General features: G+C 38.2%; 1 protein-coding gene across 3 annotated transcripts; it reads right to left on the bottom strand.

Moving 5' to 3' along the window:
• Nucleotides 1-469: 469 nt before the first annotated feature.
• On the bottom strand, nucleotides 470-14877 carry LOC122643957 (metal tolerance protein 4-like). Of its 3 annotated transcripts, none has more exons than XM_043837536.1 (7): nucleotides 14644-14877; nucleotides 2661-2833; nucleotides 2375-2573; nucleotides 1672-1850; nucleotides 1408-1558; nucleotides 930-1063; nucleotides 470-703 (listed from the first exon to the last, which is right to left on the bottom strand). In XM_043837536.1, the coding sequence occupies exons 1-7, from the start codon at nucleotides 14840-14842 to the stop codon at nucleotides 524-526; spliced, it is 1215 nt and encodes a 404-aa protein (XP_043693471.1). In that variant the 5' UTR covers nucleotides 14843-14877; the 3' UTR covers nucleotides 470-523. The 3 variants fall into 3 exon arrangements, with proteins under 3 accessions (XP_043693471.1, XP_043693469.1, XP_043693470.1); XM_043837534.1 differs by lacking the exon at nucleotides 14644-14877 and adding an exon at nucleotides 13656-13870; XM_043837535.1 differs by lacking the exon at nucleotides 14644-14877 and adding an exon at nucleotides 5243-5526.
• Between the last annotated feature and the right edge of the window lie 1461 nt (nucleotides 14878-16338).

Raw genomic sequence — 16338 nt, 5'->3', positions numbered from 1 at the left:
ATTAGTTGATGCATCCTTTCATTCTCACTTAAAACTTTTGAGCCCCAAATCTTATCTGTTTCAAATATCTCTCCACTTCAAATAAACCAACCCACCCACCCAACACTATACAGAGGTGAATAGTACAAATTCAAAGTGTGCTAAGTTTAGTATTGTAAGCATTAGGGATATGAATTTTGAAATAAGCTTGCATCTGATTTTCTTCAAAATGTGTCCTCACTGCATTTCATGTTTACAGATTTTAAAATCTACCTGTTCTAAGTCACCTCCATTACTGAGAAAATTGTGAGAACCCAATTGAGAAAAAAACATCTTTGTTTTCCACTATCCAAATAACATTTGTTCTTCAAAAAGTACAATTTTATAAAGACCATATGGAGGGCTTAACATCTCACTTGTCCTCTTAACTAGAACCTCACTCATAACAGCCATTTACAACCCAAAAAAAAAACAAAGAGAGACAGTAACCACTTAGAATGGCATGTTTGTGTGTGGCGTGTGTTGTTTGTGTTGAGTTTAAAATTCAAGGCTGAGTGTTAGGAAGCTTGCTAAGAATAGAGTGCTCTGGTTTGTGATCACACTCAAAATCAAGATGAACAAATGCTCGCTCAACTTCAGAAAGCTCCTCAATCTTTATTTGCAAAGATTCTCCAATTGCGTGGGCTTCTTTCAGTGGCAAATCTTCAGGAAGTTCAATGTCAACCTGTAAATTTTCATTTTAAACTTTTCCAGTCAAGACTAAAGATAGAGAGCCCTTAGCTGAACAATGGTGAGTATGTAAATGAGAACTAGAAGAATTAAAAAGTTTACAGATAGGTACCAAAAAGAAAGATGGTGTGGCATGCTGGTGGTGCCTTAACTCATTAATTAGCTAAACAGTAATTGTTATTAAAAGAAAAACCATATGGTAGAAGTTGAAATTAACTGACCTCTACAAAATAAAGAACACCAAAAGTGTAGGCTCGAACTGTGTCAACGCGCTTGATTTTAGGATGGTGCCTTATGACCAAGTATGTCAATTTCTGTAAGACTTCAGGTGGGGCTGACTGCCCCACCAGAGAAGCTGCATCAAGAAGCAAAATGGTGAATTAGTCGTACAGATAGGATCATATTGTAAAATATGGCAAGTAAGCAAGAGTACAGTTGACATTTTAGATATTGACATCATAAACTTGTTCTATGAAATTCCTTTGGCAAAAATTAGACAAGAGAGGAACCTTAGACATTGCAAGTAATACTTCTCGTGGAAGTTTCAACATTTAGCATAAGCTTCATTGACTAAGTTGAGTTGAATGTGTTTATACTATACCATTCAAAGAAACTTCAGCAGAGGTAGTGGCAAAGCTAAGTTACTTAAAAAAGGAGCCACCCTGAAATTTGACACCTCACACAGAGAGAGAGAGAGACCTGCATTTTCTAGTACTGTCCCAGACCAGTTTGAAATTGTATAAATGGCAAGAATAATTGCACCAACAGGGTCAATCCACCAGTAGAATTTATCACCAAGAACAGCAGCAACTAAACCAACGATGTTTGTTACGACATCGAAATAGTGATCCTAGACATCAGCATTAGTTAGAAAAAATATGAACTTTCAGAAAGTACAAAACTGAATTAGAAAACACATAAAAATTAACAAGATGGCTAAAATTAGATGCTTAGTGGGAAAACCTCTGCATAAGCACGGACTATCTTGTTTCCTGAGGTTCTGCAATAGATCCAGAGGCCAAGTTTTATCACAGTAGCAGAAAGCATAATCGCATACAACCACACAAGCTGTTCTGAGGTCATCTTTTCAGAAGGTTCATTTTTTATCAGTTGTTCTACAGCTTGCACCAGTACCTGAAAGCCTGCAAAGATGACAAAAAGGGAATACAGTTTTAAGGAACCAAAGCAATTCAAAAGGTTAGTGATATGCAAGCAATCTACAAAAGAAATGATAAAAATTGTAATAAATATTACAGTAGACAAAGTAATTCCATTCACGCTCATGCTTAGTGCACCTCTCAACTGAATCAGGTACATACTTAAGGATGTACCTCACCACGCCAACAACACTAACACAAATTACACCTCATTAAATCTTGTAACATAGTTATGTCCATAGGGATAAGCTGTGATATGAAGCATTTCTGTATTTTATCAGTCAAATACTACAATATCCAGCCGTAATACAAACATACATATCTTTAGAAGGTAACTTGTGTCAGCAGTTGTGAAATGGTATTAAAAAATTTCTTCATTTTTCTTTTCAAATATTATACAGCTTAAGGGCTTTTTCATATTTCACCAATTGAATTTCTTAATGAAGCAAATCCAACTCCAAAGCAAGAAATGTTCTCCATGAAGATAAACAGGTTACAGAAAGACATACCAAGAGTAGCCATAACAGCTGCAAAAATAATAATGCCTACTGGTTGCACCCTCAACTTTCCAATAGGATATTTGTAGATGTTTATATTTTTCATTGACAAATGTGTGAACCAAAGAATTCCACCAGCCATAAGATCCAGTAGAGAATCAAGTGTAGAAGCTGCAATAGCAATTGACCCACTCCTTACTGTAGCATAGATCTGCAGTTCATGTAGGTGAAGAGTTAAGTACAACAAATCCAAGTAGCCCCGGACATAAACCTTGCAGGGTCTCTATCCTTATGTTACCTTACATGCCAGCAAGAGAATATTCGCATAATTGGATATCATCATTGCTCTTTCATGTTTGGCTTCTTGATCATGTTCTAGAGCCTCGTCGATGCTGTTGGTTGTTTCTAAAGAGTCAACTTCCTCAAAGGATTTTAGGGTTGCAAACTGTTTTTCATAGTATTCCTTTTCCCCTGAAACAAAGAGGAAGAGTTGGAATTATGGGACAAGGTCAGGAAAGAAAGTTAAATGAAGGAAAATGTCTAGATTTTTATTTTATGAAAAGCTTCACAGAAGTGATTGATGGAGCTAGTGGGATCTTCTGTTCTTGGGCTATCATCCATCATATAGGAGATCAAGCCAACGGCTCCTTTGCAAGTTGTGATGTCATAATTGATTGCAGCTTCTGGGTTATGTCCCTTATAGGTTTAAATTGTTTTAAAGATAGGAATATCCTCTACTTTCAAATACTTCATGGATATAGTTCTTAACATTCCTCAAAAGGAGAAAGGGAAAAAGAAAATAAAGCATCAAATAGAAGTGACATTGCAAATCACTGTAATCTTCAGTGAGAGACTGTTTTTTCAATATAGCTACATTCTGGATTTCAGTTTCAATTAGTAATATTTTGGCCACTTTTAATTAGTTAAGATAAAAACACCATAAAATTTTGAAGACACTTCATGGTAATGTGTATGGTAGAGATGGACGGACATGAACAGCAGGAACAGTCGATCAAAAAGAGCTAAAAAACATGTTGGAGACCCTATTAAGAGGAACATCAATCTATACCCAAAGGAAAAGAGAAACACTAATTTAGAGTAGGATTTGTTCACCATTAACCCCTAACCACTGTCGTTTGCACCAAGTCCAAGAAAGAAGCAGAGAGCCTAAGAATTGAACCAATTGACAAGTTGACGAGATTGTCATTAAGAAAACAGCTGAGAAATATTGCTATTCTTGGTTGAAATGCATAATGCATCAAAACTAAGAAAACTCACCTAAGAGCAAAGACAAGGACTATTGTCTGTAGCAAGAAGTTCTCTAAAACAAAATAGCCTTAAATTGGCTATGAAGGACTAAAAGTGGATCCAATAGATACCGGCAATTCACTTGTTCTAAGTTTCCTGATTTAACCTATGGTTACGCAGGACACAAGCATATGTTAATTCTTCTGTCTATTCCAAGCAAGAAACAGCAGAATGAGAGTCTATACTTGTCTTAATTAACTATACACAAAAACCTGAAACATAATCTTTTTACTTGTTCTTGATCATTCAAACAAGATGAAACTTCATCCAGAGCAAATTTGGAATAGATCCAACTGTGAGGAAAAGTGACTGATTAATTAAAAGGGGAAAAAGAGAAAATAACTTTTTTTTTGTAATGCTACTAAATGTAAAAGTAGACAACAACATGTCAACTCTGCTTGGTGGATTCTGACCTTGATCCTGGTTTCAAGACTGACAAAGAGAAAATCATTTTTTTTTAAAATTTTGGATAGACAAGAAACTGTTATATCTCTGTTTCTGCCCTCACTACAAATTGCAGATAAAGTACAACGACTTCTGCTAATTATATTCTGCTCCGAGTTTGAACAACCTGACGTCTGTTAGATGATCCATGGACCTTTTACAGTTCTATTATTTGACAAAAATGTTATGTTTTGTCTTAGCATTAAAACTGTAAAAATAAAACTCACAGCAATTCATATTCCTTGATCAAAACCATATCTGGAATTGCTAAAAAATGTTAAGCTTAAAATTAAATAAAAGGCTCAGAAAATACATATCTGAATTAGATGAAATTTCTATGAGATTATGATAATTAGGAATTATGAAATTTTCTTTACAATAGGCCAATGCCTGAAGCTATCAGTTTCTACGTAATAGTATCATTCAACAGAGTCTCCAAAAGCAGAGGAAGAAATGCATAGTAAGATCTGTATAAAAAACATTTTAAATGAGCAATTCACTGCTCTTCACATCAAGTTGCAATTTGGGGAGATACATTAGCATCTTGGAATGGTACAAATTTGATATATTATTTGTCCTTGTAACTATTCCCTTCCTATTGTCTAATATTTGACCATCCTAGACTCAAGAGTTGTGGCATGACTTATCCATGGATTCCAACTCTTTTCTTTCAATTATGTTTCTGAATCTTACAACCTAAACAATTTTCCTTGATCAGAAATCGAAACTCTGCATAGAATTGTCATTTTCTTTTCATGACTGAATGGATCTGCCATTTTTAATCTCTCTACATGGATATAGTAAGCTCATCATGTATTATTTTACTCACAATGCAAATCTCAACCAATAATAATCATTGTAATCTAATTAAGAGAATAGATTTTTCCAGTCATATTACCAGCTCTAGGACAAGATCATGTTTTGTAAGAAAACCAAACAAATATGCACAGAAGCAGCAAAATCCAAAGAAACAGGGGAAGAACTGCAAAATCCAAAGAAGCAGGAGAAGAGCTGCAATAGTACAAAATCCAAAGAAGCAAAATGCATTAATCAAGAACTTCACGTGCCTTCATTTTTACACGTGTGAAACGCAGAAGAGCTGAGAAAGAGGGAGAGAACGAGCTTTACCCTGGTTTAAGCTTTTGGTTTTAGATAAATCAACGTGGAAAAGGTCCTCGGGATCAAGGCCTGATCTAAGCTTGTCGGGCAATTTGGCATTGAAATCGCCAATTATGGCGTTCACAGAGTTCCGGTGACTCACTCGTGGACGGTTATCGTCGGGCTTTTGCCATTCTTCATTCAACAACAATGGCTTCTTGACGTCCGAATTTTCTCCCATCAGTTTCAGACTTCCAATTAAAACTAATCTTTCTTTTTGGTCTAATAAGAGTTCAATCGATCTATCAACTTATATGAATCCGAAGTTCAAAACCAAAAACTAGAATCTGTTTGTGTGTATTTCATCTACAGGAGAAGAAAGAGTTAAAGCGGCTTCCTGCGTTGGTTCATTTTCACAGCTCACGTAGAAATTGAAAATGGAACTGCAGAACATGAAAGAATGTGTGGATGCCTGTCTGTTGGCGCTTCTCTCAAATTCTAACCAGAATACCTGATTTTTACTGAAAATTCTGTTTTTTTTGTGCTTTTTGGTTTTATCAAAGAGTGCTTTGACCTGTCGACCATAAGGACTTGGTCTTTCACTCTTTCATGTAGAGCAAAAGACCTGGAATTGGTTCTAATCCAGTAACGGCGGGGCGTGCCTTCACGTACGTCTAAATTTTTATTTTATTTTATTTTATTGTAGCCTATCCTACTCAAGGGCCTACAGGCCAACTACAAGCTAAGAAGGAAGGCTAAGACAAGCCCAGGATCTTCATCCTCTCAATTATACTGTCTGTACTTGACGTCAAATACATCTAATAAAGGAAGTAGAAATGACTATCCTACCCCTGCTTGAACACACTGCTTGAGGGGGGGGGGGGGAGGGTTGCCTTTTTGGCACAAGATGCAATCCAGATGGTGAGTCGATCCCTTGACCTCTTAGGAGACATGCACTCAACTTGCAATGCCTCCAACCAACCGAGCTAGCAATTTTTTGCATGTCACATCTAAATGGAGTCATCCTCTAGGCTCTAGGTCCACGGATTAAGGTATCGGTATCAGGATCGACCATGACCGATATTGATAACCGTTATTAATTTAGCAGTAATAATGTTACAAGGGAGGATAAAATTGTCCCCAAAAAATTGGGTGTCGGTTTTTTGAGAGGCAAAATAGTCCAGACCAATACCGTAGCAGTGGTATTGGTGCAGGGTGGGTAGAATGGTGTAAAAAAAACCAAGGTATCGGTATTTTTGAGAGGCAAAAGAATTTGATCCGATCTGATATGATCAATCCATATTGATATTGAACAAGACAGATTAAGGTACCTACCTAAGACCATTGATTGAGTCAGGTCCACGGTTCGGTTTAAAAACCCAGAATCGAGCTCTGGATCAGTCCCGAACGATTTTGATTTGATCTAGGATCAGTGAGAAATTGGCCAAAATCGGGCAAAACACCCTTCAAGTCCCTGACCCTAATTTTTTTGAAGGAGATCGGCTGAATCAGAATGGCCAGAATTAGGATCAGCCTCGGCCAATTCTAACCTGAATCCTGATTTTTAAAAACCTGGTCAAGTCGGATCATTTGTATGCACCCGGACAAATTAGGGAGATACACCACTCTCTTGCCTAATTACAAGATTTTGCTATGTGGTCCTAATACCATGTAATCTCAATAGACTGAAATAATCAGAAGTAGATTAACACTTTTACGGAAATAAATCCTCTCCATGCCATCATCTGCCAGTGAGGGCCTGGGAGCTTGACACACGGAAGGCGCGATGTCCAACATATGGAGCTAGACACCATTGGATGTCGCGCCTTCCACATGTAGATTATCACATGTTTTTAAGAAAGGGTGATTTTTCGTTTGGTAGAAGCCAGGGAATCTTCATGGGCATGAAGTTATTTTTCCCTTTACATACATTTTTTAGGGAAAGAGAATGCCACTGGGTCATGCAATGCACGTCACCCCTACACCCAGACATAGGGGTGTGTGAAATGACCACCGCACCGCTGGTCATTTCCATCTTTCTAGGGGTGCGACAGTCATTGCGCGTGCCCCTTCCCTCTAAGTATCCATAATGATCACCGCACGTTGTAGGCGTTCGATGTTTGAAGGTTGTCAATGGCGGAAGATGCTTGAAGGTCGTCAATGGTGGAGGATGCTTGCAGTTCATCAATGGCGCCTTCTTCTTTCTCCACCTTCTTTTATTAACTCTAATTAAAGGGTAATATCTTCTTTTGAATTGCTATTATAACACCGTTAGTCACTTAGGGTACGGTTGATAGAATCTTTCAAAAGTAGGAGAGGGCATTATCATTAGACAAAACTTGGGGGAGGGGTTTGATATTATAGACACTTAGAGGGGAGAGGGATGATATTTACCCTAAATCTTATTAAGGAAAAAGATCCCTGCTTGGTCATGCCCTCTCACAAGACATCATGAAATGATGCCCTTGCCCCTTGGGTTGATACTGAGGTGCACTCTCCCGTTGGCCCAGACACTAGTGTAGAAACCATGCGACCTAATAGCATGGTTCGAGAACTCGCGAGATCTCGCCGAGTTTCTCAGTTTCGTGAGATCTCGAGACGAGATGCCATACGGTTCCTAAAACTACATTTTCTCAGTCGAGATCTCGATGATGTCTCGATTCATATTTTTGCATTTTTTTTAGTTGGAAAAGTTCAATATCTCGCCGTGCCGAGATCTCGGTATCGGGTCATATATGGACTTTACCCATTTTAAGTGCCCATTTTGACCCATGTGCCCATTTTAATAAAACAGAGCCAATGGACAGAACTCGGAAATCTCGATAGTTCTGTCCATGCTCTCTAAACAAAGGGGAAAACAGCTCTCTCCGTCAAATTTCTTCCTCTTTCTTTCAATTCTTGGCTGGAATGCATTGTTTGAAGTGAGATTCAAGTGGCAAAGTGAAGATTCAACTCCAACAGTCCAAGAATCATCACCTATTTGTAGGATTTCAAAGGTATTTTCTAATTTTTCCCCAAATCTATTTTTTCAAAAAAAATTGTGTAATCCTTGTTAGATTCATGTGGTTTTGATATATGTTAAACATCTTTGCCCGATCTATCACTTGATGGAGTCGGATTTATTTTTCAGTTATTAAATTTTTTATTATAATTTCTGAAAAAATAAATGATTTATTTGAAAAAAGAAAATGAAAAAAAAAGGATGAATAGTGATTGTTTGAAAATAATTTTCATATATGTTAAACTACTTGGGATGCTCTACAGCCCCAAGGATTAATTTTTTATTTTCACCCATTAAAAAATTTATTTTATTTTTCAGATTTAATAAATATATTATAAAAATTAAAAATATATATATAATATTAAGAAAAAAAATACTTATTGCTTATGGAAAATTATGTACAACATAGGTACATAATATTCAACTTCAAATGGTGTCAAATACATCATTACACTATATTTTTCTTATACTTTAAGGTATAAATATTTTTTTTTAAAATTCAAAATATTATTTTTAATTAAGAAATAAATACTAGGGTTAGGGGATAAATAAGAGATAGTTATTTCATAGTTCTAGTAGCTTGACATTACGTTTAAGAGTTATGAATAGCATACTTTAAGTCTTGAATATCTTACTTTAAGTGATCCATGGTTATTAATACATGCTTTTTTATGTAACAGTGTAAAATATAAGACATTTTGTACACAATGTCTGATATAGCATGGCAACATGGAGTCTCCTGTCCGCAGATAAAAAGAAGTCCAAATGCAATTATTGTGGGAAGTTGCTATCTGGAGGAGCCACTAGGTTAAAGCAACACTTGTCTGGTACAGGCAAGGATGTTGCCTCATGCTCAAATGTTCTTATCCAAGTGAAAGTGGCAATGGCACAACACTTGAAAGGAGGAAGATTAAAGAAAGCTGAGAGAAAAAGAATGCAACAAGAGTTTGATGAAACAGTACTAGAGAGGACTGGTGTAGAGGTCCGTGGCGGAGATGATACTGACATTGGGCCTCCACCTGGTGAGTTTCAATCAGAGGTTGAATGGAGAATTTACCAGTAGACTTTGGCTGAGAGTAGACAAAGTTTTCATTTTGATAATATAAGAGCATATGAGCAAGCAACAGGAGCTGGTGGATCTGGCTCAGCTGCACCAGTGTAAGAAGATGAGAGGAGGAAAAGCATTGGGACAAGAAATATACCACGACCCTCAACCCGACCACGAGTACAAGCTCCAATTTTTGAGCAGGATCCCACAACTTTTAGGCAACAAGATGCCTACCAGCCAACCATCCCACAAATATTTGGTGGTAAACAAGAAGAAGCACGAAAAGCTTTCAGCAAGTTCATGCTTTACCATGACATTCCAATCAATGTAGCACAAGGAACATACTATAATGCATTCCTTGATGCTGCAGGGAGGGCAGGTGCAGGATGGAAGGGACCTTCACCACATGAATTATACAATGTATATTTGCCTCAGGAGGTACAGGAGCTGAAAGATTACATTGATAGTTTGAAGCCAAGGTGGGAGACATCTGGGGTTACTCTTATGGCTGATGGATGGACTGGATCTACTAGACTGTCCATCATAAATTTCATGGGGAGTTGTAATGGAAATACTGTATTCTTGAAGTCTATCGATGCATCAAATAATGTAAAAGATGCATCATACTTGTATAAGGAATTGGAGCAAGTGGTGGAGGAGGTAGGACCAAGGAACGTTGTCCAAATTGTGACGAAAAATGGTTCCAACTTTAAAAAGGTTGGAGAGAAGTTGATGAATAAGAAGAGTAAGAGGATCCGACTCTTTTGGACCCCATGTGCAGCCCATTCTATTGATTTGATGCTGAAGGACATGGGGAAAAAGACTTTGGTGGCGGGTGTGGTAAATAGGGCAAGACAAGTTACAACTTTTGTATACAACCATTCTTATGCTTTAGCCTTGTTGAGGGAGAAATGCAATGAAGATTTAGTGCGGCCTGGTGTCACTCGATTTGCCACCAATTACATTGCATTGAAGAGCTTTCAGACTAAGGCGATAGGTCTGAGGTCTATGTTTGCATGTGAACAATGGTTTGGTTGGCAAGGTTCTAAGTCAGAAGATGCAAAGGTAACACAACAGACCATTGCAAGTGATGGATTTTGGAAGGGCTTCGGGAAAGTGGTTGCATATTAGAGCCAGTGGTGGCAGTACTGAGGATGGTTGATACAGAGAAGAAGCCTACCTTGGCCCACATTTATGTTGCCATCCAAAAAATGAAGGAAATGGTTAGAGCTGCTATACCTCGAAATGCAAAGTCCTACACTAACATCATTGATGAGCGGTGGGAGAAGTACTTGAGTCATCCATTGCATAAAGCTGGTGAGTTCAACATACTTTACACTTTAAATGTTATAACTTTTTTACATTTACATATTCAAAATCCAAAGGCATTAAGTCACTAACAAATCATATTTGTGGTGTCTACTTTACCAGCATACTATTTAAATCCAAAGTATCACTACTCCCTTGATCTTGGGCTAGACATAGAATTGTTAGAGGCAGTTCAAGCTGTTACTGCGAAGTTAGAGCTCAATCCAAAGACACAATCTGCTTGCAATGATGAGGTGAGAGTATGGGACTTTGGTACTTTGGTAGTTAGTTTATGAATGTAATTACTAAATAGGAAATACTAATGTCTCAAATTGAAAATAGATCAAATACTTTAGAGAGGCCTCAGCAAGTTTCGGTCAAGCTGCAGTGGAGGGTAGACAGAAGTCAGACTCTGGTAGGTAGCATGATATTACATTTATGAATTATAATTTTATCTCTTTGGAATGTACATATTCTTACTATTCTATATATGTAATGCAACCGACTGGTGGGTACTTTATGGTACAAGTTCACCCAACCTGAGGAAGGTAGCAGTGAGAGTGCTCTCACAAACTTGTTCATCCTCCGAATGTGAGCGCAACTGGAGTACATTCTCATTGATACATTCAAAGAGGCGAAACAGGTTGGATAGCGAACGACTGGAGCAGCTTGTGTATGTGCACTACAATATGAGATTAAGGATGAGGCACATACGTGAAGGAATTGGGGCCAATGATAAAGAACCCATTGAATTGTCCAACATTTTCCAAGAGGACTCTGATGATGATGAGGATCCCTATTCCAGTGGGTGAGGGATCGTGGTATACCTGATATGGATCAGCCTGGGGGTAGGCCCGACCCCACCATTGCTTCTGTAATTGGCACTGATGTTGATGATTATATGTCGTCGCAAGAGGGGCGTGCACATGCAGAGTCACTGAAACCTTTTGAGCCTGCTGTAGGAAGTCCTGATGATGATGATGATGGTGGTGGTGATGACAGTGGTGATGGTGATGATGGTGATGGTGATGGTGATGGTGATGGTGATGGTGATGGTGGTGGTGATGACAGTGGTGATGGTGATGATGGTGATGGTGATGGTGATGGTGATGGTGATGGTGATGGTGGTGGTGGTGGTCGTGGCATGCCGAGTGACGGTTATTATAATGATCATCATGAGGGGATGTGCGAACAGTACTAGTATGAGGTGGGAACGCAGGGGGACCCTGTGCGTTTCACCGGTGAGTCTCAGTTTACGCATGCCACTCAAGATCAAGACCATGGTGGTCACCCTAAAACATACAACAGAAAGAAGGGTCGCAAACACTCACATCAGTCAGATGCTCAGGATGATGACAGCAGTATGAACACCATGCTTACAAGTTTCGGAAGCATGAGTATAGATACTACTAGTGAGCATCAGTCATGGCAATCATCTCAGTATCATCATAGCTATGACTATGGCCAGAAGAGCACCGATTCTGATTATAGTGCCTATGGTTAGTATGTGCAGTCAGCAGCTGAGTATGACAGTCAAAGCTCTGGGTTAGGTTTTGGGTACATATTCCCAGTCCCAAACCAGTCATACATGCCTCAAACTCAATATGACAGTAGCAGTGGATCTTACACCTCATACCAACAGCCTCCCATGTACCTTAAGATAGGGAGATTGGTATATGTTGATCAGAAGACTTATATGGCAGCTGTGTCACACTATGTGCAACACTACAGTAATTCCATGACATGAGAATTCTTTGTAGATCAATGTGAGGATGAATTTATTATTCAATCATATTTTATGTAACAAATTCAGTGAACATTGATGTAATGTACTTTTTATTTGAATGTTTTGATTGATATGTACTAATCAGAATGTTTTGATTGCTAATTTGCTAAGTTTTACTATATTATATATAGAGTAGATTGTTTTAGACTTTTAGTATGACTCATCGCCTACCAACCTATGGTCTAAAGTAAAACTCATATTTGAACTTGTTTTTTGGCAAATCTGGGCATGCCATGGTGTTTAAATGGCCTGAAATAGGCTGGATACCAAGTTTCAAACTCAAAATATGTGTAAAACCCACCGAGTTGGGGGTCCGAGTAAAAAAAAATAAAATTGCACCAACTCGCCAAGATCTCGGCTAGATTCGATTTCTAACTTGTCCGAGATGCCACTGAGACCCGAGTCTTAGAACCTTGCCTAGACATCTCTTGCCCATTTTATTATCATGTCCACGTACGTGTGACTATGTGAGAGACAACCACCTGTTCTATCTTTTAGCTATTTACAAGGGAATGAAGGATATTTATGAAAACAAAATAAACATCTGATTGACGAGATATACGTTCATCTGGACGCACGGTACGTGCAGATGATAAACAGTGGTGGGATTCACAACCCCATGACGGATGTCATTTACACAGTGTACGTCACGTACGTGCCCCTTTCTCGTGATTTCTCATTGACAATTATGCCTATGGTAACTTCCAGCACCATGTGTAGCCTGGCACATCTAACATGCCACGTTGATAGTCATCAAATTATTATATGTAGTCAATCATTATTTCAATTATTTGATTATTTTCACAAAAATGCTCCATGAGTCTTACACATAAATAGGGATATTGAAATAAAAAAATGAAAAAGCCTTTTAGCTTTTAAGGAATAAGGACAAATCCTATTTTAGAATTGATAGAATACGCCAAGGTTCTACACGTTACACTGTAGGCTTGGATGTTGCTTTAGGGTTTCAATCTATTGCATCAATTATCCTTCTACTGCAGATTCTAATCTGACGGATCAAAGCCCCATAGCACCAGATAATTTCCTTTTTCTTTTCTTGCCATCCAAATATAGTAAAAATGAAGAACATATAATAATTTGACGACTATCAATATGAAAATGATGAGGTTAGATCGAACTAAAATGAAAATCTCTGTTTCAAACCGTAAAAAAAACGAATAAATCGCCATTAAAAGAACGAAATAGCCACAATCATACACTAGAAGAAAAGACAAATCAAAGAAGAGCAGGGGAAGTGGAAGTTGAGGTTCAAGAGAACACTTGACCTCGAGGCTCATACCTTTAGAACGTCTCCTGTTCTTGGAGAATTTTTTAATGGAGGAGGAATCATTGAGTTCATAGTTATCCTTCCAAATCAAGCTAAATCTACTGAAAAATTTAGCCCTAACTTCGCGCAGAGACTCACCACCCTCTTCATCTTCTTCTCGATCTACTCCTTCTCCCTCTGTTCCTATCAGCAGCGGATCCTCCTCACAAACCCAACCTTTCTCCATCTCTCTTTAATTATAAAACTAGATGAAATGTTAGGAGCACTCTCGCTAGCTAGCTAGCTTACCTCTCCCTCTCCCTGCCAAATCAAGCACAGTTAGATAAAGCCTACACGGCTAAAACCCCCTAGTTCACGTTGTTTTCGATTTCGCATGTAGAAACCCCATCGCCTTTACCTTTGAGGTTTATCTGAAGCTGTTGCAGTGCTGCAGATTTCAGAAGCATATGGTTCTCAAGAAGAAGGACAAGTGTTTATCTGTGCTACATATATATTAATCGATACCACTCGCAGTCTAGCAGTACACGCGCACATTTTTATAGCAACAAAGACAGAGAATCTATGATGTCAGAAAGACTGCATTTTTTTTTGTCCAGATTCAAAATGTGAGTTTCAATGTTGAAGAAATTGTTCAATTCTGCATTTGTTCCTTGAAATGTAGACCTTCTTGCAGGTTTTTCTTATTCTAGTTTTCTTCTATCCCTCTTATACTTAATCTCTCAATTTCGTAGTAGCGTAAGATCCCCTGCATTTTTCTATCGGAAAAGCATACATTAAAATCCCAAATTTTCTGTTTTCTAGATCATCCAAACTTGTATAATTCTTTGTTCCAGATCCACTTCTGGACAATCAAACAAATACGTGAAGTAATTAAGATACTCTGTTTGTTTCTTCTGAAGGGACTAGACAAACACCTCATGAAAATGGAAGATTGCGAAACAGAGAAACATACAAACATGCATTGAGAAACAGAGAGAGAGAGAGAGAGAGAGAAAGAAACCTCTGATAAGTCCTTTAGCTGCAGAGAGATCAGTGCTAACTGGATCCTCAGGATCAAGGCCAGACCTCACCTTGTCAGGCAAATTCTGGAAGAAATCGCACCTCAAGTCACTGAGGGAACTTAGGAAACTCGGGGATAGATCGTTTGTGAGCTTCGTCCCATCGATTAATGGCGTTCTTACATCTCTGTCGTCTTCCATTTTCTCGACCTAAAAACTAGCTTTCTCTACAAAGATGGAAATGGAACACTCCTGACTCGTTATATATATAAGTGGAGAACACAAGTAAGGTGATCGATGTTAAATAATTAATAATAAATTAGGGATTATTTGTGGCCACGAAAAGGGGAAGGTCCAGTATTGGACTCGTCGATTGGTGGAATGGTAATAAAAATCGTACCGTACGTTGTGTAATGAAACTGGCTGACCTCAAAATTCATTAAATGAGATGAGCTTTTCTTATTTATTAGGTATCATCCAAAAAGCTGAAAAGATAGAAGAGACGAAGAGGCACGTGGGATTAGGGTCCACTACTGGGGTTTCTAATGAAATGAAATCTGTATTATTGCATGGAGTCATCAATACGATACGTGAAGCATGCGTGATAATTGGCCGATTGGTTCATTGGGATCGGCGTGAATCGTCCATCGTCCACCTTCATTTTGTCACCGCTTTCGGATTGAACCCTAGAAATCTTGTATGGATTCACCGGTTTTAATCGATAGGAATCAAAATTTGGTCCGCCAATCTTATTCCAATTCTAGAATCCAAGAGATCTGATCAGAATCCATCGAGGCTGATCTTGATGTTGATCTCGATCCCTATCCTATTCCTGATCTCAATTCCAATTGATCCGGATCAAATTCAACCAATTATGGTCAATTCCAGATCTGATTCAGATTCAAATTGATCTGAGAACGATTCGGATGCCAATTCATGGTATTTAGACCCTACATTCTAACTACCATGCCACCATCACTAGTCTACAAGTTTTGGTGATTGCATAGGACTCAAAAAAATGTCATTTTGGTCCCCATTAGAGATATAACAAACCATCAAGCTTTCACAACTTTTGCCTGTGACTGTTCTTATTTTCTTGAGAATTTTCACTCTACTCTAGGTAGCCTCTCCTATATAGTTCTGATACCAAATGTTAAGTATTTGACCAATATGCCAAAAACTTCAAACCCTTTAATCTATCCATACTATGCAGACCTAATCTAGCGTCGATACACTGGATCATATCGGGCCCCATTAAACACCCAATATCATTGTGGATCGCTATTCCAAAGAGTTTCATAACACTGTCAAAAATAATGGGTGAAGAAGGAACCCTAGAAAGATGGAAAACTTTCACCTTAAATATTTTCATAAAACTTGGGATTACATAGAGAAAGGAACCGTCGATGATGTGATCCCTTGATGGGAGTCTTGTGTCATTATTACACTCTTATCCCTAATCTATGAAATCAAAATTACTCTTTCCTAACGCGACGGTGGAGGAGTTTTTCTTTTACCATTGGGTGAAGAGAAACTCAATCCTAACACTTGGATGCCAATCAAATTTTCAAAACATCAAGTGATGGAGGATTAGATTTATGGGCCCTTAAGACCATAGGTTAAGGGAGAGGAACTGTATTATATATATAGGATTACCGTACTCTTTGACTCTTTCTACTTGGTCCCACCGATCAATA

This window comes from Telopea speciosissima, chromosome 10 (genome assembly GCF_018873765.1).
Source record: "Telopea speciosissima isolate NSW1024214 ecotype Mountain lineage chromosome 10, Tspe_v1, whole genome shotgun sequence".
Lineage (NCBI taxonomy): Eukaryota > Viridiplantae > Streptophyta > Magnoliopsida > Proteales > Proteaceae > Telopea > Telopea speciosissima.
This window is presented reverse-complemented; position numbering and strand designations above follow the sequence as displayed.

Bases quoted from the DNA above. Each gene is read 5' to 3' on its own strand.
- LOC122643957 (XM_043837534.1), bottom strand. From the start codon at position 13,869: ATGGAGAAAGGTTGGGTTTGTGAGGAGGATCCGCTGCTGATAGGAACA. The intron at 2,834-13,655 runs GTATGAGCCTCG...TCTTTGTTTCAG, and splicing joins GAACAGGAGACGTTCTAAAG to GGGAAAAGGAATACTATGAA. The intron at 2,574-2,660 runs GTAACATAAGGA...CATGAACTGCAG, and splicing joins TTCTCTTGCTGGCATGTAAG to ATCTATGCTACAGTAAGGAG.